This window comes from Festucalex cinctus, chromosome 5 (genome assembly GCF_051991245.1).
Source record: "Festucalex cinctus isolate MCC-2025b chromosome 5, RoL_Fcin_1.0, whole genome shotgun sequence".
Lineage (NCBI taxonomy): Eukaryota > Metazoa > Chordata > Actinopteri > Syngnathiformes > Syngnathidae > Festucalex > Festucalex cinctus.
Window position 1 is genome coordinate 13,351,502 of NC_135415.1, and position 23,025 is coordinate 13,374,526.

The 23,025-nt window shown below is 36.3% G+C and overlaps 2 protein-coding genes and 1 long non-coding RNA gene across 3 annotated transcripts in view; 1 reads left to right on the forward strand and 2 right to left on the reverse strand.

Moving 5' to 3' along the window:
- Positions 1 to 4,892, reverse strand: part of prdm6 (PR domain containing 6) — a 34,620-nt gene extending 29,728 nt beyond the window's left edge. Inside the window, exon 1 of the mRNA XM_077521718.1 lies at positions 4,406 to 4,892. The gene's annotated coding sequence lies outside the window, so the exon portion shown is untranslated. The remainder of the gene's footprint in view (positions 1 to 4,405) is intronic.
- Positions 4,551 to 8,636, forward strand: ppic (peptidylprolyl isomerase C). The gene is made up of 6 exons (XM_077521851.1): positions 4,551 to 4,769; positions 5,610 to 5,723; positions 5,801 to 5,894; positions 6,019 to 6,086; positions 7,160 to 7,276; positions 7,355 to 8,636. The coding sequence occupies exons 1-6, from the start codon at positions 4,641 to 4,643 to the stop codon at positions 7,481 to 7,483; spliced, it is 651 nt and encodes a 216-aa protein (XP_077377977.1). The 5' UTR covers positions 4,551 to 4,640; the 3' UTR covers positions 7,484 to 8,636.
- A 1,020-nt stretch (positions 8,637 to 9,656) lies between these two features.
- Positions 9,657 to 22,702, reverse strand: LOC144019074 (uncharacterized). Its single transcript, XR_013283591.1, has 3 exons — positions 22,641 to 22,702; positions 15,483 to 15,567; positions 9,657 to 11,713 (listed from the first exon to the last, which is right to left on the reverse strand). It is a non-coding gene; the product is annotated as an uncharacterized LOC144019074 (long non-coding RNA).
- Positions 22,703 to 23,025: the final 323 nt, after the last annotated feature.

Below are 23,025 nucleotides of genomic sequence, written 5' to 3' on the forward strand. Positions count from 1 at the left end.
TGTCTTCTGCGTTGTGACTGGAATTCCCCCAGTATAGGCCTTCCAAGTAAGGTGGGGGGGAGGGGGATTCCTTAATCGCACGTTAAAAAAATTTGTGGCGTTAAAGGCACTTTCAATTAACTCAAAATTAACACACTAATTTTGCCACCCCTGAATAAAATATTCATCTATTTTTTATTTTTATTTTTTTTCAAGAAGGTGTTGCTCATGGTGTAGTTTTTAATGAATTGTCCGCTGGTTGTTTTTCCGTAAGGAGCAAAAAAAAAAAAAGAAGAAAGAAAAAAACAAAAAAAAAACACCATATATGTGAAACATTTTTAAAAAAAACAAACAAAACAAAAAAACATTTTCCTGCAGCAGCGTGAGGCGTGTGAGGTGTGTGTTGTGTTGTTTTTTGTGTTGTCTCGGAGGAAGCGGCGGGAGGAGAATTAGCTCTTTTCACGCATTGATTAATGACTTTTCCACAGCCCAGCGCATCGGCCGATCGATGAATTAACTGCCCAAATTCATCATTTTCTACAAGGAAAGCTAATTATTTGCACACAAAAACAACTTATTAACAAGCAAACGCACACATACACACGCACGCACACACTGCTCCGATCTCCGCGTCCACTTTAACCCCCAACACGCACAACGTCATCTGGAAGTAAAACATTTCCATGCCGAAAGTAACAAAAAAACACATAAAACATGATGTGGAAAAAGTGGACTTGAACAGCACTCGCACAAGTTAACAGGAAAACAACAATTAATACAAACCAACTCATGACACAACTAATAAGAAAACAACAAAACACAGCGAACACGACGTGAAAACAGTTAATGTAAAAGCTGATGTAACACAACTTACATAAATACAAAAAAATGTGACATACCAATATGGAAAAAAATGTAATGCAACTAATGTCTCACAGTTAACAAAAAGTATTGTAACGCAAGTACCGAAACACAAGTAACATCAGTAATTAGGGATGTAACGATAATGGCAATTGTGATATTGTGATATTAAAACTGCCACAATATCGTCGTCGTCAAGTTCACGGTATTTAAAAGCTACACATCTGTTAAAAAGTCAGGTTCATTTTCATTTGTGCAGTTTTAGCACCCTCTGGTGGCTAGTGTTTTTTCTTTTTTTTTTTAGGGCAGTTTAATTTTAATTAGGGATGTTTTGGCCCTTCTATGTTTAAAATCAATAATTGTCAGACGAAGGGGATTGTAAAATGCTTGTGAAGCGAGTCAATATTATATTCTCAAATATGATTAGAGATTGGAGGTAGTTCCTATGTATTGCTGTTATGTACAAATGTACAAAAGCACTATATATATATATACATATATATATATATATATATATATATATATATATATACATATATATATATATATATATATATATATATACATATATATATACATATATATATATATATATATATATATATACATATATATATATATTAGGGGTGTTAAAAAAATCGATTCGGCGATATATCGCGATACTACATCGCGCGATTCTCGAATCGATTCAATAATAGGCAAAATCGATTTTTTTTTTTTTTTTTTTTTTTAGGATTCACACCTTAAGCATGGAAGAATGTTATATGAACGGAACATTAAGCCTTAATATTTTATTTTAATGCTGTTTAAACATGAAACAGATTACAACCTCTATAAGACTGAAATTTCAGATAAATAAATAATACATTTTCATATAAATCTTACACTCTACAAGCTTACTGATTAGTATTTTCTAAATTTGAATGAAAAAAAATCGCAACAATCGACTTAGAAATTCGTATCGGGATTAATCGGTATCGAATCGAATCGTGACCTGTGAATCGTGATACGAATCGAATCGTCAGGTACGAGGCAATTCACACCCCTAATATATATATATATATATATATATATATATATATATGAAGAGAGAGAGACAGAGAGAGAGAGAGAATTTTTATATTTTCATTGATGTAGTTACAAACGCACAATATTGTGTTTTTTTTAGTATGAGCTAATTTTTTTACAATATTGTGACCTTTTTTAAATATCACCAACCTTCCCACAATATCGTGATAATTATCGTATTGTGAGCTTCATATCGTGATACTGTATCGTGATGTTTGGATATCGTTACATCCCTATCAGTAATGTAACACAAATACAGTTAAACAAATACATCACTTTCATCTCTCGACTTGCATGACCAACATTTTAACGTTAAAAGAGCTAACAAAAAACAACTCACAATGACTGTAATGCAACTAACGTAACACAAGTAACATAATCCAACTAACAAGAGTAAACGTCAAACAACAGAGAGATATAAGCAATAGCGATCGTGACAACTAACGTAATTTAACTGATAACACTAACACAACTAATGAAACACGATCAATGTAACCACCAACAAACATAAACTCAACGAAAACAAATCAATATAAGTAATACAAGATAACATAAGCTAACAGAAAACAACACAACTTAATATTAAACAGGACAAGTAACATAAGAAATGTCACCTGACCCAACTAACAAAATCAAATGACAAGACAAGAACCTTAAGACAACTTAAAAGTAACGCAACAAACTGACAGAAATAAATTAGCGTAAGAAGTAACAAAATAAAACTAACAAAAAACCTGAACAAAAAGAATACAACAGAACATAGCCATTTTGAAACAAGTAACGCAACATAGGTTATGTAACATTAACACAAAACAACATGACATACGGTAACATAAGTAATGTAACAAACTAATGGGAATCCATTTTTACAAGTAACAAAACAAAACTAACGTGTAAACTAACTTAGCGGAATAGAACTAAATCTAACACAAGTAGCATAACACAAGTCATAGAAAACAACTAGCATAACAACACTACAACTAACGCACTGTCATCAATCGAACAAGCAATGGAACAAAACACAAAACAAAACGTAACAATCTGGTTCAATGTAACAGGTAACAAAACACAACTCAACTAAAAAAAAAGAAATAACTTAAAACAAGTAACGTTAAAACAACAACTTAAGTTACACGAAACAAACAATTATTGTGATATAAGTCGCCTAATACTTTACATAGATGTGACAACAGAAATCAATGAACAGAACAGAAGACAATTTAACATTAACACAATTAAATGTAACAAGCAAGAAAACAACACTAACATTTTTTTTTTTTAAATGGCAAATGAGATGTTGCCTGTGTGCGTGTGTGTGTGTACATCACTTAGCTATGAATAAGTGTGTGCGTGTACGTGTGTGTGCGCATGTGGTTAAGGTCCTGTTTGACATTCAATTAAAACATTTACATTCCTGCTTAATTAATTCAGCGGACGGCGGCGAGAAAAGACGAATGGACGGGTCGCTTTGACAGGAGACCGATAAAAACTACACATTTACGCACACACTGTGTGTGCGTGTGCGCGCGTTAAGGTCACCGCAGGCGGACTATTATAATTCATGTGCATTGACAGATATTCATCAGGGACTTTTATTCTCTTTTGCAGCTTTGCTTCCCTTGAATGCAGTAAAAAAAAAAAAAAAAATGCATTAAATGCATTAAACCTTCAAATAGTATTTACTCCTCAAACACTTCATTATTTAAATTAAAAAAAAAAAACATTACTATATTTTAAGTGGTTAAAGATGATTAACTACAAATACAACAAATGCACGTTTGACTTGAACAAGTTGTGCATATTTTTGCATCAACATGAATGCTAATGCTAAGCTACATGCTAGTGTGTGCTTGTGTCATAAAAAGTTCATGCTAGGGCTGGGTCTAAAATATCGATATACCGACATCGAATCGATATTCCTTTTCTAAGCCCAATTTTGGTTCATAAAACCATGAATTGACCCTTTTAATGCAGCTGGGAATGTCTTCCATATAAAAGTAAAATTGGTACAGCATGAAATCCTTACCTGAATGGAACATGATTAATAAATACATAGCAAGCCCGTGTTTCATCAATGTTAAGTGCTAAACGAGGAGATTAATATGCCTGTGTGTTATGACATAGGCAACATTAATGCTAATGCTAAGCTAAGTGCTTGATGTTATGTCGGTGTGTTATGACATAATTAACAACGATGCTAATGCTAAGCTAAGTGCTAGACATTATGTCAGTGTTATGCCATAATCAACAATAATGCTAATGCTAATTCAAGCGCTACATGACAAAATGTCAGTTAAATTATGACGTCACACATTCTCACGCTTAATGCTAAGCTACATGATGGACTACCAGATGAACATATACATCGTTGACAATGAGACAATGTTTGAAGTGTTTTGCGTCACACCGGTTGGTTAATCTTAAAAAGCACAAGCTTTTAAGTGCTTCCATAAGTAGTTTTAATAACTTTAATGTCAATAAATGTCCATTTTCTTACCTTGTTTTTCTTTCCCTGCTTCACTAACCTTGCTCTCGCAAGATGAATTCTCGCGGTATTTATTAGTTCTCGCCTAAGTGGGCGCAACTTCCATTTCGCTGGCGAGGAGGAGGAGGGAGGAAGAGGAGGGAGGGGGCATGCGCTCTGATGACGTGGCCGCCAATGACGCTGTGTTTCCAGGCCATCCTCCCAGCTGAGCTGCCGCTGCAGTGAGATTCCTCCTCTCGGGAACCAGATGGAGCGTCGCTCGATGCCGATGCCGATGCTGCTGCCCGGCCTTCTGCTCCTACTTCTGGACGCCGCCTGCCTGCACACGGCGGCGGCTGCACGGAGCGGAGTCAGCGGACCAAAAGTCACCGAGAAGGTACGTTTTTAGCATTTATCTGCCACTGTTGGCTTTAGCGTTGTTAGCATGTCGGTAAGGTATGTGTGAGTGTGTTTATCTTTTCTCGTGAGCGCGCACAGCTTCACGCGCGTGCCCGCAGGCTTTCCCGCTAACTCACGTGCCATTTTTTTTTTTTTATTTTTTTTTTGCAATAATCCTTGGTTATCGCGATAACAAGACAGCTCTTGATGCTAGCTAACTTTGTTTCGAGAGATGAAATATTAGGAATAGTTTGATTCACTTCAATAATAAAATGTAACATTGTTTGCCACTAAAAGTGGCTTAAATATCTAAAATAATATCTAACCAATATATAACGTGTTATTCACGTTATTTTACATTTTTCAAAGGAACAAATTGGATTTATATGAGTCATATTAAGTCATATTTTTCCTCATTGAAGGAGAATGACATTATTATTATACTTGAATTTTTCTTTCTTTAAAAAAAATGGTAGCAAACTTAGCAGACGTGTGTGACGTCATGCATGTTATGGTAACGTCTCTGATCAACTGCTGAAAGGAGACTGATTCTTTTCATCCATAACTGCTTCAAACGTCAAAGCATATGTAGGAATGAAAAAAAAAATGTTGGTTTGTTGTGATTGCTGCTAATGTTTTAGGTTATGTTTGTTTTATGTTGTACATATGTTGTACAGCACTTTGTGACAGCATATATAAAGCATATATAAAGATGACTTCACTATGAAACATAATAAATAAACTTGTATTTTTTTTCTCTAAAATGTACAAAAATGACATGTTTTCACTTTTAGTGCCTTTGATTGAGCACTTTGATGGATTGATAGTAATTGTGCAGGTGTTTTTTGACATCACGGTGGCGGGTCACGAGGTGGGCCGCATCATCATTGGCCTCTTTGGAGAGGTGGTCCCGCTCACTGTCAACAATTTTGTTGCCCTGGCAACCGGAGAGGTAAGGACCGTGGACCATTAGCGTGTTCCTATTAAAGTGAATGTTGTAAGTGTATGTGCGTACGCATTTGCTTGTAGAAAGGCTACGGCTACAAAGGCACAAAGTTCCACCGGGTCATCAAAGACTTCATGATCCAAGGAGGGGACTTTACTGCCGGAGACGGGACTGGAGGTACCACAATGTTAAAAAAAAAAAAGCTACGTGCTAATGCTACAACGAGATCAACATGAATTCGTGTTTACATCATCGCCATACGACGATGCTAATGCTAAGCTCCGCTCTTGTGATTGTTCAGGTCACAGCATCTACGGGACGACGTTTCCCGATGAGAACTTCAAACTAAAGCACAGCTCAGCAGGATGGGTACGTCGCTGGGTTTAAATCAAGATATGCAACCTTTTCTTTTCTTGCATGCTTCTTAATTCACTCAGTCAGCGATTTAAAAATGCTAACATTTCGAACTAGCAAACTGTTTGAAAATGCTAACATGTCGAGCTAACAATTCAGTTACCTAGTTAGTGTGTGAAACAAGCTCAGTCGGATAAGACAGGCCGAAGAGAGTGTTATGTCATCGCTTTTAATGCTCATGCTTATGGAGGACCAAAACTGCCAAAATTCAAAATAAATAAATAAATGACTAAAAGTGAAAATAAATATGGATATAACAAATTAAATGTGTTAATTTATTTAGTCATTTATTTATTTTGAATTTTGGCAGTTTTGGCCCGTACTGCCAAGTCGAAATGTTATTCAAATGAGGGGGCGGTCCTCAGCCAGCGAAACTCCCTTGTTCACCGAGCTGCTCAATCAACCAATGACAGGCAGTTTGCAACGGGTTTCCAAACCAAGACGCGCTTAGGACCGCCCCCTCATTTGAATAACATTTTGACTTGGCAGTATGGCCCAAATCTGCCAAAATTCCAAATAAATAAATGACTAAATAAATAAATAAATGACTAAAAGTGAAAATAAAAACGGATATAAAAAATAATTCAAAAATTAAATACAAATTTATTTATTTATTTATTTATCTATTTTTTTTGCTCTTTTATTTCCATGTATATTTATTTTTTTGATATAATTTTTGAATTATATTTTTTTTATATCCATTTTTATTTTCACTTTTAGCCATTTATTTATTTTGAATTTTGGCAGTTTTGGTCCTCCATACATGCTAACCTACATGCTAGCAAAATATGCAAATATTGCCAAAATGCAAAATGTCTTGAACTGTTTAGGTTATATTAGTGTTGGTCATTTATGTTAGTGCTTGTAGTGCTAACATGCAAACATTTTACACATTTGAACACATTCTGTCACTCTTACTTGCTAGCCAGCACATATTGAAATGCTAGTTTTATGTATTTATTTTGAAAAGTGATATTTACAAAAATAAAGTCAGATTTTTATTTATTTTATTTTATTTATTTTTATAGGTAAGCATGGCTAATGCGGGCGCAGACACCAATGGCTCGCAGTTCTTCATCTTGGCCACCAAAGCGCCCTGGCTGGATGGGAAACACGTGGTTTTTGGAAAAGTGCTCGCCGGCATGGTGAGTACAAATTCATAATACTATGTACTATTAATAATCATAATTTACAAAAATATATATTATGATGTAATTTGACAGTCTGTGGTGCACACCATCGAGCTCCAAGACACCAACGATCGAAGTCTGCCATACGCCGAGTGTGTCGTGGTCAACAGCGGACGCATCGCCGTCAAAGAACCGTTTCGCGTCGACGTGGATGGTTGGTAGAGCATCAAAATGTTCATTATTTATGAGAAAAATCTTGAAGGAATGTGAAAAGTTGGCACATTATTCGCTTGTTAGCGGGCTAGCAGCAAAATGTTAGCAACTGCTTTTGTCTTCGAAATCATGCATTTAAAACTTCTTCAACCTCTTTTTTTATGTTCATAACATAGCACAAGGAAATGTAAAGTGGAAAATGATCTTAAGGTGTGAATTTTAAACTATAAACTTATGAATCGTTAATTTATTAGCACGATAGCGGCACATTGCTAGCAGCACTTTTAGTGTGAATTTAACTGTAAAATGTTTTAATGGGAACAATAATTTAAAAAGTAGTTTAAAAAGTGGAAATCTTCCTTTGTTAGCGAGCTACCATGCTATCAACAGTTTTTGTTATCTAAATAATTTAGTTGACTTTTTATGAAACACAAAGTAGTTCGGTTAAATGTTTTTCAATTTGGAAATAAGCTTAAAGAATGCCAAATTGTGAGCTGGCACACTAGCAACAGTTCAGTCTCCTAAATCATCTTTTCATTTTAACCTCTTAAATGTTTTTTACAACAACAAAAATTTGAGTAAAATATTTTTGTAACGGTAATTTGAAATTATTTGTGCCAAATTTTAACATTCTATGTGTTCATCAGCTAGCATGCTAGCAGGAGCTGCTGGGAACCTCCTGTAAGTTTTATTTAATGCATGCAATTTAAAAACATCAAAGCGTTAAAATCACAAAATAAACTTTATTATTGATGCACAAAATTGATCAAAGTGAAAGTTGGAAGGTGAATGACCTTTTAATAATGTCATGAAGAAGTTGAGTCGGTGCTATGATGATCATTGACAGCCGCGTGTGCTGTCTTTGCTATGCATTCACAATATTCTCTTTGAAAAATGAAAACATATGCAAACCGTAGCGACACAAATGTACATTTTATAAAGAAAAAATCATATCACATGAAATATGTTTACAATGAAACGACGCTAACAAAAGCATGTCAGTGTCCCGCTCCACTGTGCTCCTTTTCTAACCACTATCATACTGTCAATATGATGTCATCAATGATGTCATCAATAGATCGCATTGTTCCAATGCACATGATTTTATTACCAATATTATCATTATTGTTGTTGTTTACAATAAATGTCAGTGCCAAATAAACTGCCTCCTTGTTTTCCCATCTTTTTTTCTGAAAAGATTGATTTTGTTTCATCAAAAACATTTTTATCAAAGTACTTGCTACTACCTCATTTTTAGTATATTTACATATTTCACTTTTATCATTTTCATTTGTACTAAATTAAATGAATTAACTAGATTATTAAACTAATGAAAAAAATAGTTTAAACTTAAACATTCAAGAAATATCATTTATAAATATTTGTAATTTAATAATTAAATGTGAAGAATTAAATGAATTTAAGGCATTTTAATAATGTAAGCAAATTATAAAATCTAAAGCATTTAGTATTTAAGTATTGACAGGCATTACAAATAAATCAGAATTAAATATAAACTTTTTTTTATTAAAAGTTGTTTAAATATAATAATCTGAATAGAAGTTGAATAAAAACAATTATAAGTAAAAAGATATCATTTATTCAAGAAATGAATTCACTGAAGTAAAAAAAATTACATAATATACAATTTTCTATGGGTATTTTTTTAACTTTTATACTGAATATGCTATTTGTTTTAAAAATAAATAATAAAGATGTAAACAAATGTATCTGAATAGGTATTTAGGCATTAAATATTTCATATATTTTAAACAAATGAAGATGTTTAATTTTCAAATATCTACAATTTGAATAAATAAATGCAATTGCAACACTTTTTCAACAAGAACAATTGATTTACTAAAGTGCTGCTATTTTTAATGTATAGTTTAATTGGGAGTAGCATTCTTATGTAAACAAAAGGCAACATTGCCTGCGCGTTTAGACAACAAAAAGCGTCTGCTCCTAATTGACAGCTGGTTTTAGTGATCGGCGCTAACGTGCTAATGACGGCGGCGGCGGCGTAAAGGTTCTAGCGCGGGGTGTTTTGGTGGAGGGGGGATGGAAGCTGACAGGCAGCATGACACCAGAAGGTGCTAATGAGCACATTTGTTTTGGCGGCAGACAGACAAGACGCTGCTAGCCTGCTAGTGCACGTTAGCGAGGGGGGGGGGAGACAAAAGGTCAACAAAACAAACTAAAAAGCTCAGGAGAAAACAAGAAAATACATCAGTGCAACTCAAATGTCAACAAGTACGCAAATCAAGAAAATAGTAACATTTTTACAGCTGACACATGAAAACACACCACACACCAAAGCATCACAATCACATTTATTACCATTACAATAGCTACTGTTTTTCTTGTTTAGCAGGTTAGCCATTAGCGTTCAGGTTAGCATTCAACAGCACTGACAGCATTAGCACTAGCTGTTAGCTGTAAAGGTAGCATTGACCGTATTAGCATGTTAACATGTCGTTAACATTTTCAGGAAGCTGTTGGCTAGCATGAAATATGATCATCAGATGTAAATTGCTCAATATTGCTAGGTAACATTTAACAGTTAGCTGTTATAGGTCCGTATGTCAGTCTAGAATTAGCCCTCAATGTAGCATTTATTAGTGAAGCATTTGTATTGATGGGCATTTCGTAGGTTAGCATTAGCGCTTACAGCAGCATTTAGTGGGCTAGCTTTAGCTATCTCGGGAACATTACAATTTTACTATTCTATGTTCTTTTGCAGGTTAATGTTAGCTCTGATGACATAAATTCACAGGTTCTTCACTAACTCTTGTGGCAGTTTAGAAACAGCTAAGTGTTAACTCTAGCAGGAGCTTTTTAGCAGGTTAGTAGTTAGCGCTTAAGTTACTGTAGCTGTCAAAATCGCATTCAAGTCTACGTGTCAATTCACACCATCTGCGATGCGGAAGGTTTCCGCAAGCGTTCTATTTTTTTTCTGGATGCCGCATGCGGATTTTCATGAAGCTGAAGAAATTACACGAGCCGGACAGGAAGTCGGGCGTCTCACATCAAGTTAAATCCGGTATATTTCAAAATAAAACCGTTTGCAAACTTTTTTGGGGGCGGGGGGAGAAGCATAGCATGACATGAGTCAGACATTTAAGACATAAACCTCATCACCTCAGAATAAATTAAAAATAACAAAATAACACTATTTAAACACAAAACGTACTTACCCATGGTAGAAGAGCCATGGTAGAAGTCCCAGAAATAATGTCCAAAAAGCATATTGATGTGACAACAGGCAAGCGTGGCTATTGTTTACAAAATAGGACTATATACACGGTTGCGCGTCCATGCCACAGTCAGTGTGATTTGAGCGTTAGTATTTATAAGGTTAGCTGTGGCTCTACCAAGTAGTATTTTGCAGATGAGCATCAACACCGGCGATAACATTTAGCAGAGGTTTTCTCATTTATCAGTTCAGTCTTAGTTTAGCTGTTAGCTTTCATAGCAGAATGTATGTAGCAGGTTTGCAGTATTTGCCCTAGATGTGGCATTTATCAAGTTAGCTGTCAAATTAACATGTAACTAAAATGATCCCAAAAATTAATAAATAGGTTCTATTTTAAGCTTCCCAAAGATGCATTTATATGATTTTTTTTTTATATATTTATATATTTTTATGCTATGATACAGCCTCTTTGGGCTTTGATACAGCCTCTCAACTGCAAAGACGGTTGAAGAAATGGTAGTTATTACACAAACTGCCAGCAGGTGGCAGCAGAGTATAAGAGATCAACTATATTCTAATGGCTGGCAGTGAATGACTTAATCAGGTTAGCATTAGCTCTCAGGGTGGCCTAGAGCGGCTTAGCTCTTAAGGGAGTAAATAGCATGTTAGCGATCAAAGCAGCATTTATTAGATGAACATTAGCTATTCGGATTTGCATACCGCAGTTTTTTGTTAGCTGTCAAGGTAGCATTTATTATTTTAGCATTAGCTCTTTAAACAGACCCTGTAACGTGAATTCCGAGGTGCCTTTTTCCGTATTTGTACGCTGGTAGTGTTAGCAGTTCACGGGGTTAGCGCTTAGCATTTCGCGGCGGGAACATGTTGTGTTGATGATGTGTTGTTGTTGTTGACCTTTAGACAACACTGTCCCAGCGCAGGCAAGAGGCGCCAATGTGTGTGTGTGTGGTTAGTTGGTAATGAGTCCTGTCATCCTTCCACGGATTCTCTGGCTCGCTTCTTCTTTTGCTTTGCGGCCATTGATCCTGACAACAACAAGAAGTAGAAGCCTTCATCACCATCTTCTTCCTCATCCTATTTTCTTCCTCTCACTTCACCACTTCTTTCCTCTCCTAATCCTTTTCTTTTTCTCTTTTTCCTCTCCCCCATCCTTCTCCTCCTATCCCCGCTCTTATTTTTACTCCTCTTCTACCTCTCACACCTCCTTTTTCCTCCTCATTCTCATCTTCCTCTTCACCCTCCTACTACTTACTTCTTTAATCCCCTCTCATTTCTCTCCCTCTTCCTCATCTTCCTATTTTTCTCCCCCTCTTCGTTGTCTCCTTTTTTTTCTCCTCTTCCTTTTCTTCTTTCCCTCTTCCTTTTCTTCCTCGTAGTCCTCATTTTGCTTCTCTCCCTTCTCCTCATCCTCTTTTCCCTCTACAACCTTATTTTGGGGTTTTTTTCCACTCCCTCCTCCTCTCCTTTTCCACCACTTCTTCCTCCTAATCCTCGTCTCCTTCCTCCCCGTGGACCATTTAAAAACCTCACCATCCCTTTGCTCTCTTTCTGTTTCTTCCTCGCCGTCTTTGTTAGCCCGTCTGCCAAAACATCGACAACTTTGTGTGCGGCATCGTCCATTCTTTCTTTCTTCTTCTCACCTGCACGTCAATATTAGAAACGGTGAGAACACGAGAGGCGAGACGGAGAGCGCGTTGAACATTAAGAGAAAGTTTTAGTAAAGACAGAAAAACCAGTAGCCTCATATTCCTTTACAGTATTAACATAGCATTACTAGCTGTTAGCATAACTAGCATCAATCACCTTACACACTTGAATTGTGTAACCAACCGTGTCAGTGTTGTTTGTTACACCATTAGCATCCAATGCTGATGATATTCAAGCCTCACACATTTTCTAGTCTGCCTCCATATGCGGTATTAGCCGCTACATTAGCAGCTTCATTTGCGACCTAATATGGTGCTAATTGCGCAGCCGTCCGTTTGCATTAGCGTGAGCATCCCTCATGCAGCAGACCGTCACCGGCGCGCATTCTAACGCCATTTTAACAATGTGCCCGTATCCAGCTAATTTTCTGCCTGCGTGCTGGGCTAATTTTTCTACATTTTATACACCAGTAGGCATAGTTTGTTTGTCAGTTGTATTGTTGGTTGTTGTGTTGTAGATTATGTAATTTAGTAGGGCAGATGATGCTAACGGCTAGTACTGCTAGCAACTTGGCGATTATTTCTGATAAATCGTGATGCTGGTGATGCTTGTGATGCTACAAGCTAGAGATTATAATGCTAAAGGCTAACAAGTGGGTGGTAAAAGTGGAAAGCGATGCTAATGGATAAAGTTTTAACATTAGCGTCCATAGCTGCTCTCTGTGTGGCGTTAGCAGCTCGATTGGCAGCTATTTGCGTGACGTCATCAGTTGTGGCCTGGTTGTGTTAACGTTAATTTGTTCTTATGATGCTAGCAGCAACAAACAAACAATAACACTAACGTAACGTCTACAAACACTAGCAGCAGGTGTTACAAATGGAAAGCGATGCTCGCTGCCAACAGTTACTGATATTAATGTTAGCGTCCACACTGGCACAAGCCGCACAACAGTAGCCTCCCGCTCTTCGTTAGCGACTAGTTTAGCGGCTAATGTGCCGCTAATTGCGCAGCCGTCGGTTTGTGTTTTCACGCGCATCCCTCACGCCGACTGCGCGTTGAACGCCATCTTAACGACGTGCCATTAGCCCGCTAATTCTCTGCGCTTTTGCTTCGCTGAGGACTAATTTTTCTACATTTTGTGTCATCAGTCGGGGTCCGCTGGGCAGCGGCGGGGTAGAGGGTTGCGAGGGCGGCGGCGAGCGGGGTGGGTTGGGGGTCGTGGTGCGCCAGGGAAATCGTTAGCGCTCCTTCTCTTTAAATTGGGGAGGTGGACGGCAGGTGAACATCGCATTGATCGGTCTCTCAAGGCCTCTTCCACCCCCCCATCCCTCACCGACAATTGCCTGCCCTTTACACACACACACACACCGCTCGCACCCCCCTACCCCCAAACACTTCAATGCCAATTGGCGAGGCGGCGGCGAGCACGCCCCCCCAACCTCCTCCTTCACACATTTACAAGCACGAGCGTCGTAGCTGTCCATCAGGCTAACAACCAGCATCATGGAGCACAAAACACAAATATTGAGGAGGGAAGGGGGGGCTGAATGGTGGGGGGGCGTCACCGGCGGTGTGGGGCGGCTACGGGACAGAGACAGTGGGCGGGGGGGGTACGCAGGGCGATGGCGCGGAGTAAACACGCTGATGATTTCCCTGGAGTTTGCTTGACGAGGGCGAGAGATGCCGGGAGTAACGGAGAGAAAGCGAGAGCAGACGCGGTCCTGTCACCGTCGGCAACCGTAACCGCGGCGACGCCTCCTCCGCCTCCTCACAACAACAAGCGAGCGGGATGCAAGAGAAAATCGAAAGGCTGACACACACATATATATACGCTCACACACACACGCACGCGTTCTCAGAGGGCCTCTCGGACGCCTCTCATCGTCCAATTAGAGTCCTCACGGAGACGACAGCACTTCCTGTCTCGCTCGGCTCCGAATTGTTTGCACTTTTTCATCCCGTTGATCCCCACGGAGGCCAAAACGTCTGTCTGTCTGGGAGCTTTAAGTTCACCCGTGACTTTTCACAGCTTACACACTTCGCTGGCGTAGTTCACAAATACAGATGCAGATTGACATTTTTTACATAAGTTGTCTGGTTTTGTGATGAAATGACATGAACGACCTTTATGAAAGTTCATGAAAATCAACGGAATTGTCTGCTTTTGAATTTTAATTATAGATTTTAACATCACCTACGCCTACTACATCGTTCACTGTCAAATTTAAGTAAATTTTATAATACAAGTTTTTGATTTAAATATTTCATTAAAGTTGCAATTTTTTTTCAAGTAAAAAGTCCAAATAGAAGATACAAGTTTAATGGGAAAGGTCAAAATTCACAAAATATAGCAATTGTCGTAGTTTTATACATTTTTTTTTTAAACTTTTTTTTTTGGGGGGGGGGGGGGGGTCATAATAGAAAGAAAATATATTTTGTATGTATTTGTATTACTGCATACATTAGTTACATTATATATTTGATGTATTACTTAGCTTTTATTAAATGTTTTTCATATACATTTAATATTTTATAGCATTTTTACTTTTTAAGATTTTGTTTAATTTAAAACAGATTTTATCTTCATAGTTCCTACTTTATATCTCCAATTTGTATTTTTACTATACATTTAATTTACTATATTATATTTACTTTATTCAATACATATTTCATTATTACTATTTCAATATAACTTATTCATTTCAGATGTACATATTTCAACTATATTTTAACAATGTACATTTTATAAATGAAGTTTTATAAATCTTCATGCAGTACTTTTTCAGCTTTATTGTATTTATTTTTTTTACAAAACTATTGAATTTTTTCCAAATTGTTTCAAATAAATGATACAATAGATACATATATTGAATCATAAGTAAAATATTGAATATAAATAAAATTGATGAGTTTTTTTGTTGTGACTTGTTGCTTCTTTCCTGTGACCCACTTAGCCAAGTGCTAACGTTAGCATGCTAGTTGTATTGGCTAGCTATTATGACAGTTGACAGAGGTGTTGAAAAGTCAACAAAAAAAACAAAAACAATTTTATCTCTTTGTTTATTGTTTGTTACTCATTTACTATTTGTTTTTAGCATTATTAATAATGTATTTGTTGAGGAACAGGACTTAGTGCTACATGCTAACCTGTGCTAGTAGCATCATCATTCCAGTCTTCCACCTCTTCTTCCTCCTCTTGCGCCTGCTGCTCGTCTTTTTCGTCCCTCGGAAACTAATTAAAGGCAAGAAGAGAAGAAGAAGAAGATCAGCGGTAGACGTTTTCAGGCCGGGTCAACCTCACTCCCGACGAAAAATGAACCAAAAAAAACACTACTTCCTGCTTCCTGTCACATTTATTATTTTGGGGGTGCTAGCTTGATACGGCTCGTACGCAAACGTCGATGCTATCACGACGTCATCATCCGGATCCAAGTAAACACTTTGCAGAGAGGAACCTCGCTATCACATTCTTGCGCCCTTGCGAACGACAACACAGCACAAATAAAATCACAACTCAAATTCAACCAAAATAAATAAATAAATAAATCATTCGACAACCTCGTTTTGGACGAAAACTAAAAAAAAAAAAGAAGAAAAAAAAAAGCTAAAAACACAACTGACAACCAAACTGAATCGCAACCGGCAACATACCCGACAATGGCAACTGACGATGCAACCGACAAAACAACTGATATTAAATGATATTACTATAAAGTCGTATTTTTCCATAAAAAAGGAGAATTAGAATTAAAAACTTTTCATCCAAGTATACCCTAGGGCTCCAGCTTGGGGACCCTGCTCTTCTTCATTTGCCCATTTAGCAAAATTTACATAATTTTACAGTACGGTATTTATTATTAAATCAGGATTTTTTTTAATTGATAAAATACTGCAACTTTTGAGCATATTTAGATTTTTTAGTCTTTTCATTGTATTATTTTTCTATTGTTATATTGCAGCATTCTTTGCTTTATCTTGTTTAAAGGGATACGTGACACATTGAACAATTTTCAGTCGTGAAAAGTTGATATTTTATCCAGAATGAATTTGATAACTTCAATTACTTTTCATGTACAATTAATACTTTTTAAAAGTAATTTTTGCGAAAGCTTGTATACAGTTTTATTTGTCGCTTGAATAGGACTATGAATGAAGTTGTGCTGTCTTTGACTGATATTAAGTGTAGTGCTGTACGGTATCAGTCTAGGATGTGGAAACATTGGTATGACTGCCTGATGACTGTATAACAGTCCCCCTGTTTTTTATTGGTTTTTAATGTTTTTTATTGTTTTTTATTGTTCTTTTATTGTTTTTTGATGGTGTATATTTTGTTATTCGTTTGTATTGGACTTAGAGTCTGGAATAAAGTTGAAGTTGAAGTTGAAGTTGTACTTGCTGTCGACTGATGATGACATCACGTGCTGAGGAAGTAGTTAACGCCCAATCATGGCTCACCTGTTTTCTGGGTTTGGTCAGTAAACTGAGCCATGATTGGTCGTTACTTACTTCCTCAGCACAGGTGATGTCATCATCAGTCGACAGCAAGTACTTTTTAAAGGTAATAATTACACATTAAAAATAATGAGGTTACCACAATAATTATAGACAAAATATTAACTTTTTACTGCTGAAAATGGCTCAATGAGTCAAGTATTCTTTTAATATACAGTAACTATGTTGTAAACTCTAAAATGTGCGCAATCTATTGAAACAGTTTTAGTCTGCTGAAAATGCTGCTGAGGATCAATTTGAAATATGATTGGTTAAAGAATTAAGATTAACATTCCTATTCTAGATGAAGTTGTATGGACCAGCACTACCGATTGTGAAGGTCCTGGGCAGATTAGATTGGCATGGCAATAAAAAGAGGCTGAACTCTAATTGGACAAAAAAGTGGTGAGAATACTGATTGTAAATAGAATTACTGCAATTTCTGCAGAAATTGCATGGGAATGCTGAAAGCTGAATGCTAATAAAACATTTCCCAAGCGAGATTTGCCGAGCAGTATCAGAGAGTTGGTAACGATGGTCAATTGTACATGTATGTATGGAAGTGGGCGTGGAAAGTGGGACTTGGGAAAAAGTCCAATGTCAAGTCCCATTGAAGTTGAATGGGGAAAAGTTGATATTTAAGGCTAAATTGTGTGAGTATTGTAAGTTATGTGAAATCAGATGATATATACGCAAGATGGTGTGAATTTTTTCAGCAAGTTGAAATTTGAACAGTGTAAATCGGATGTATTATGTGGGAGTTTTTGCACATCAAAAAAAGGGCGGATAATAAAATGTGCCTAAAATAATAAAGAATCCGAATAATACGTGGGAATGCTGAAAAATGCATACAAATCCATGAGACAAATATGAGAATTGAGTTTGTAATTGATGGTCAGTGCTGTTTGTCGCTGTCCATCAGCGGCTGATGAAGGTCAAGCACACGTTCAGCTCTTTTTTCTTTTCTTTTTTTTTGTGTCCTCTCTCTCTCTCCCCCTCATGCTCTGTTTGGCAACCCCCTCTTTGGGTTCTGTCGGTCTGCGTGTGTGCGTGCGTGAGTGACTTTTGGGGGGTTTGCTTGTGTTTGATGTTTAAAACGCTGGCAAATCGATACGTTCACACATGACGGGACCAGCCAGGCGCCAAACTAATGAACACGCGCACGGCAAGAGAGAGCGAGAAAGAGAGAGAGACAACTGCTGTTTTCTTCCTCCTCTTTTCTTTTTCTCTCCTCCGATGGAGTTTCGAATTCTTTTCGTACCTTTGTCTTTCGCTCAGATTTAATAATACACATTATTTGAATTTTGAGGTATTATGAGAAATGATCATTTTGAAGAGAATTAATTTTTCAAGATATACTTGAATTTTCACTATTGAAAGAAATAAAAGATACATTCATGAATAAAAACGAATATATTTAAATAATTTCCATTTTAATTCAAACTACACAATGAATTTGTTATGATTATTATACACTAATGTATGTGAATACATGATCAATTTTACAGCCAATGAGGAATATGTTAAATTGAAATGACATAAGGAATTTACATGTTAATTTTTTATTGATAATGATTTTAGGTAAGTAAAAACGATTTTCATCACAGATTATATATTTGAATTCAAATTACATAAGAGCCCCTCCCCAACAATATGCAATGTATAGGCTCGCCTTTTATTAATAATTATTATATTATAAATGATTATATAAATTACTTAATTTTCTATTTTGGTTTAAGAAAATATCTAGAAGGTGTCTTTATAAAAATAATATCAATCTACATGTTCATTTTTGTATTTATAATAATTTTAGGTAAGTAAAGAGGATTTTCATCACATATTATATATTTTAATTCAAATTACATTAAGAACCCCTCCCAAATAACATACAATGTATAGGCTCGCCTTTAATTAATAATTATTACGTTGTAAATTATTATATAAATTACTTAAAATTCTTTTTTTTTCTTGGTTTAGGAAAATATCAGAATGGTGTTTTTATATATATAAAAAATCAATTATACTATTTTTTGCTGAAAATAATACAACTATGTATTACTGTATGTAATGTTCTGTTGATCATCTAGATTACATTCTAATTAACACATTAAAAAAAAATCTTACATATCCATGATTATGAATCATTGCAAAAACACAACTTCTTTTCAAAACATGAAAAAAAAAAAAAAAAAAAGATACAGCTCTCATCTTTGGTCATTTGAAGATGAGGATGACCATATAAGGATGTAGGATCATGTGACCTCCAGCAGCAATTCACAGAAAAAAAAACATTATGTTAACGATGATTTGCAATACCTAGAAGTGATTTAACTGTTTTCTGTGTTCATCATTACGACTAAACCAATTTTCTTTCGATCTTCACAAAAAAATTAAATCTAAGAAAAAGTTACTTTTTTTTTTAACTCATTTGTTTTTTTACCATGACACTTCTATGATTGTGTGTGTCCTATTTTAGCTCACGCTAAATGTCGATGACAAATGACAACACGAGCTATGTGTGTGCGCGCACGTGCAGCAGGTGTGTGAGTGTGTGCACGTCGACAAAGGATGCTTTTAATTTGGCGGGGAGGGAGGAAGGAAGATACAGAGATGACAAATAGAACAGGAAGTGATGAACTCTTTGACAAATGAACCCAATCACCTGAATCTATCACACGCACACACTGAGAAATAACTAGTTTGCGCTAATAAAGCCAACTAGCATGAGTGTGTCATAGGCCACACGCACACACATCCATCTTGTGGGAGGTGGGGGGAGGGGCTTCCATAAAGGGAAAGGGAGGGGGGTGTAGTGTAGTCAAGTGCACATGGTGTGAAGGGGACATTTGTTAGCTATTTGTTAGCCATGTGCCGCGTTCGATAGTAAGACCAAGCCACACAACTACAATCATTTTTTATTTTTTAGCATTTGAAGCGAAATTTAAAATAAATAATTACCAAAAAAATAAGAATTAAAATTTAAAAAATAATGTATTTTTTATTTTTATTTTATTTATGTATTATTTAAAAAAAAAAAAAAAATTTTTTTTTTTTAGCATTTTAAGCGCAATTTAGAATAAAGACAAACAAAAGAATTAAAATTTCAAAAATTTATGTATTTTTTATTTTATCTTATTTATGTATTAATTTTTAATTTGGTATTGTAATAGTCTGACTTTTAAATCCTATTATTACAATATTTTTTTGCAATCCCCTGAACATTATTTTTTTTTTTTATTAATTTGGAGAATTCAATTTTTAAAAGGTGTACCACAGGGTTCCATCCCGGGGTCCCTGCTTTTCATTATTTTCTAATATTGTAACTTTTTTTTAATTGTGGTATTAAAACTTTTTTGAGGGTGGATAATACAGCATTCTTTGCTTGATATTAATTAATAACAGAGGAAGTATTAGTTAAACATTAAAATGGTGTATGCAATGAATAGCTTTACATGAAAACGAACTTTTTTTGTAATTTTGAAATTTTTTATTTTTTATTTTTTACAGAGACATAATTTTTAATTACTCTCTAAAAACTTTGCTAGAACAAAATAAATAAATTCAAGGTTTTTTTTCCCCACGATCTTGTAGGTTTGTGTACAATAGTACCAGTATTTTTATTTTTAAATAGATTACAAAGACATAATTTTCAATTGCTTTCTAAAAACTTTGCTATAACTTTACCCATATTGTTTTAACTTGTTCCGTCAGTATCCTTGTAAAAAAATAAATAAATAAATAACATAATTCTTAATTATTCAAGAATACTTTTTGCTCATTAATTGACTTTTTAATTAAAAGGATTGTTTATTGCCTTAAAAACCTTTTTTCGATAATTGACCATTCCCCCTCAGTAACATAATGACTTTCTACTTTATCTTTTTGTCCTGTTTTTCTCTTTTTGTGTTGCGTTCTGTCTTGCGTAACAAGTGCATCCATCACTGCTAGCCACTTGGCTAACGTTAGCAATCAGCTAACACGCTCTGGCCACACAAGGTCAATTGTCTGACCTGCCTAATTAGGGCAGTGCTGCTCACACACACGCGCACACACAGTGTGTCTATTAGTGTTGTGTTGTTCCAAATGAAGAGCAATGTGTGTTCATCTTGTTTCTTCTCATCAGCAAACGCACAAGTTTTTTCCTTTGGAAAAAAACGGAAAAAAAACAAACTATTTCACTATGAAGACAATAACTTATTTCCTGTAAAATTAGTAAAAAAAAAATTCCCCTCAAGTTTTTTTTTGTCTTCATTCTCACCACCATTGGAGAAGAAAAATGCATGTAAAAATTATGAAAAAAAATCTTGTTGACGTGGGAGAATTGTTGACAAAAATTATGGATTTATATACACTATAGATACACATCCACACGCACATTGTAGATAGGACACAGAACACAGAAAAGAAGAGCAATCAAATGAAGTGGCACAGATAAAGCTCTCCCACATACACACACGCAGCAGCAGTGATGGATTCCAGTTATTAGCCAATCAAAAAGATGGATGGCGCAGCGCGGCGGCCAATCAGCATCATCATCTAGATGCAGTTAGCAGATAGCACGCCCGGCCGCTAATCAACTTATTAAAGGCGGCGATAGCATCGGCCGGCGACGTCAGCGCAAGAGCGAGCGAACCGAGCCGGGCCGGGGGAACAAGCGTTGCTTTACCGTAGTTTAGCTTTAGCGGATGCAGTGGGGCCTCGAACATAGACTAGCTTAGCATCGGGGGTGAGACCAGGGCTTCGCTCGGTACCAGCGGCACCAGACCTGCGATAGATGGCGAGGTACTCAAGCTTAGCATCAGTAGCTTTGTCGTTAATGTAGCTTAGCTTAGCATTAACATCGGGGGGGGGGGGGTTCATAGTGGTTAATGTGGTTTAGTTTATTATCAGTGGCAAGTGGGGCCAGGCTAGGTCATTAACATTGTTAAACTTAGCATCAGCGGCCTCACTAGGTCATTAATATAGCTTAGCTTAGCATCATCTGTGGGAGCGGGGCCACAATAGGCTGTTAACATAGCTTAGATTAGCATGGGGGTGGCACCAAGGCCTCGCTAGATCATGCATATAGCTTAACTCATTCACTCCCAACCATTTTCACTCAAGCAACCCACTTCGCTCCTGGCTGTTTACTGGATTTTGACGAATTTTGCAAGGTCCACAGAATATTCTGTTCTATTGCTATAAAAACATGGAACCTATCAAAAGAAATTACAAGAGATTAAAGTCTCTTCTTTCATCAGGAGAAGAAGTATTTTTGTATCTGTTTCCGTTCCGCTAGCATTAGAATATAGCTAAGTGTCTTTATTCATATTCCTGGTGAAAACAATGGCAAAAAAAGAGCTTGTTGCAACATGGCCCTGGCTGATGTCTTATACTCTGCTTCCCCCTGCTGGCCGTTTTTGTAATAACTACCATTGCTTTAAGCAACCGCTCCATGTCTGAAGCTGTATCAAAGCCTTCTGTATGGTCTAGCATAAAAAAAATAAAAAAACATAAGTGAAGGACAAACTATTAAAAAAAAATATATATATATACGTTTTTTGGTTTGAATGAGTTAAAGGGATCCTTCACTTATTTAGCCCATTTTAGCAATAAAAAGTTCATCTTTTTTCTATAATTAATTTGCTACTTTCATTATTTTTCACGTACAATTAGTACCTTTATAAACACATTTGGAACTTGCTGTCGACTGAAAACGGCAATACAAGGGCTCAGGTAACCAATCGCAGCTCACCTGTTTTCTTGGTTTGGTCATGTGACATTCACACTGTTGTACAAGCGTGTTGTGACTTTCATGTTTTTGCATGGTCTTACCTCCCCGTGTCTTGTTAGCAGATTAGCGCGCAGTATGAGGTCATCCACTCCAGTGGCACCATCTACTGGTAGAAAAGTTGAAATACATCAATTCATATTTTAATGTATAAGTGTTGTTATCCATGAATGTTAGCATCGGTGTTATGTTAGCACCACTTATCAAGTTAACATTTCACAAATTCTCCATTGAAATATTAGCTGACAACAAGACACAACATGAATTGGTACAATATGTGAGCATTGCAAAGACTAGCATAGCATTCGATTAATTCCTAATTCGATTCATTTAAAATACTACCCAACTTCAGGGCAAGATGTGGCCTAACCGTAACCCTTAGCGCTTTCTCTACTTAAGTTCCTACATGTTAGCATTACAATGGCTAGC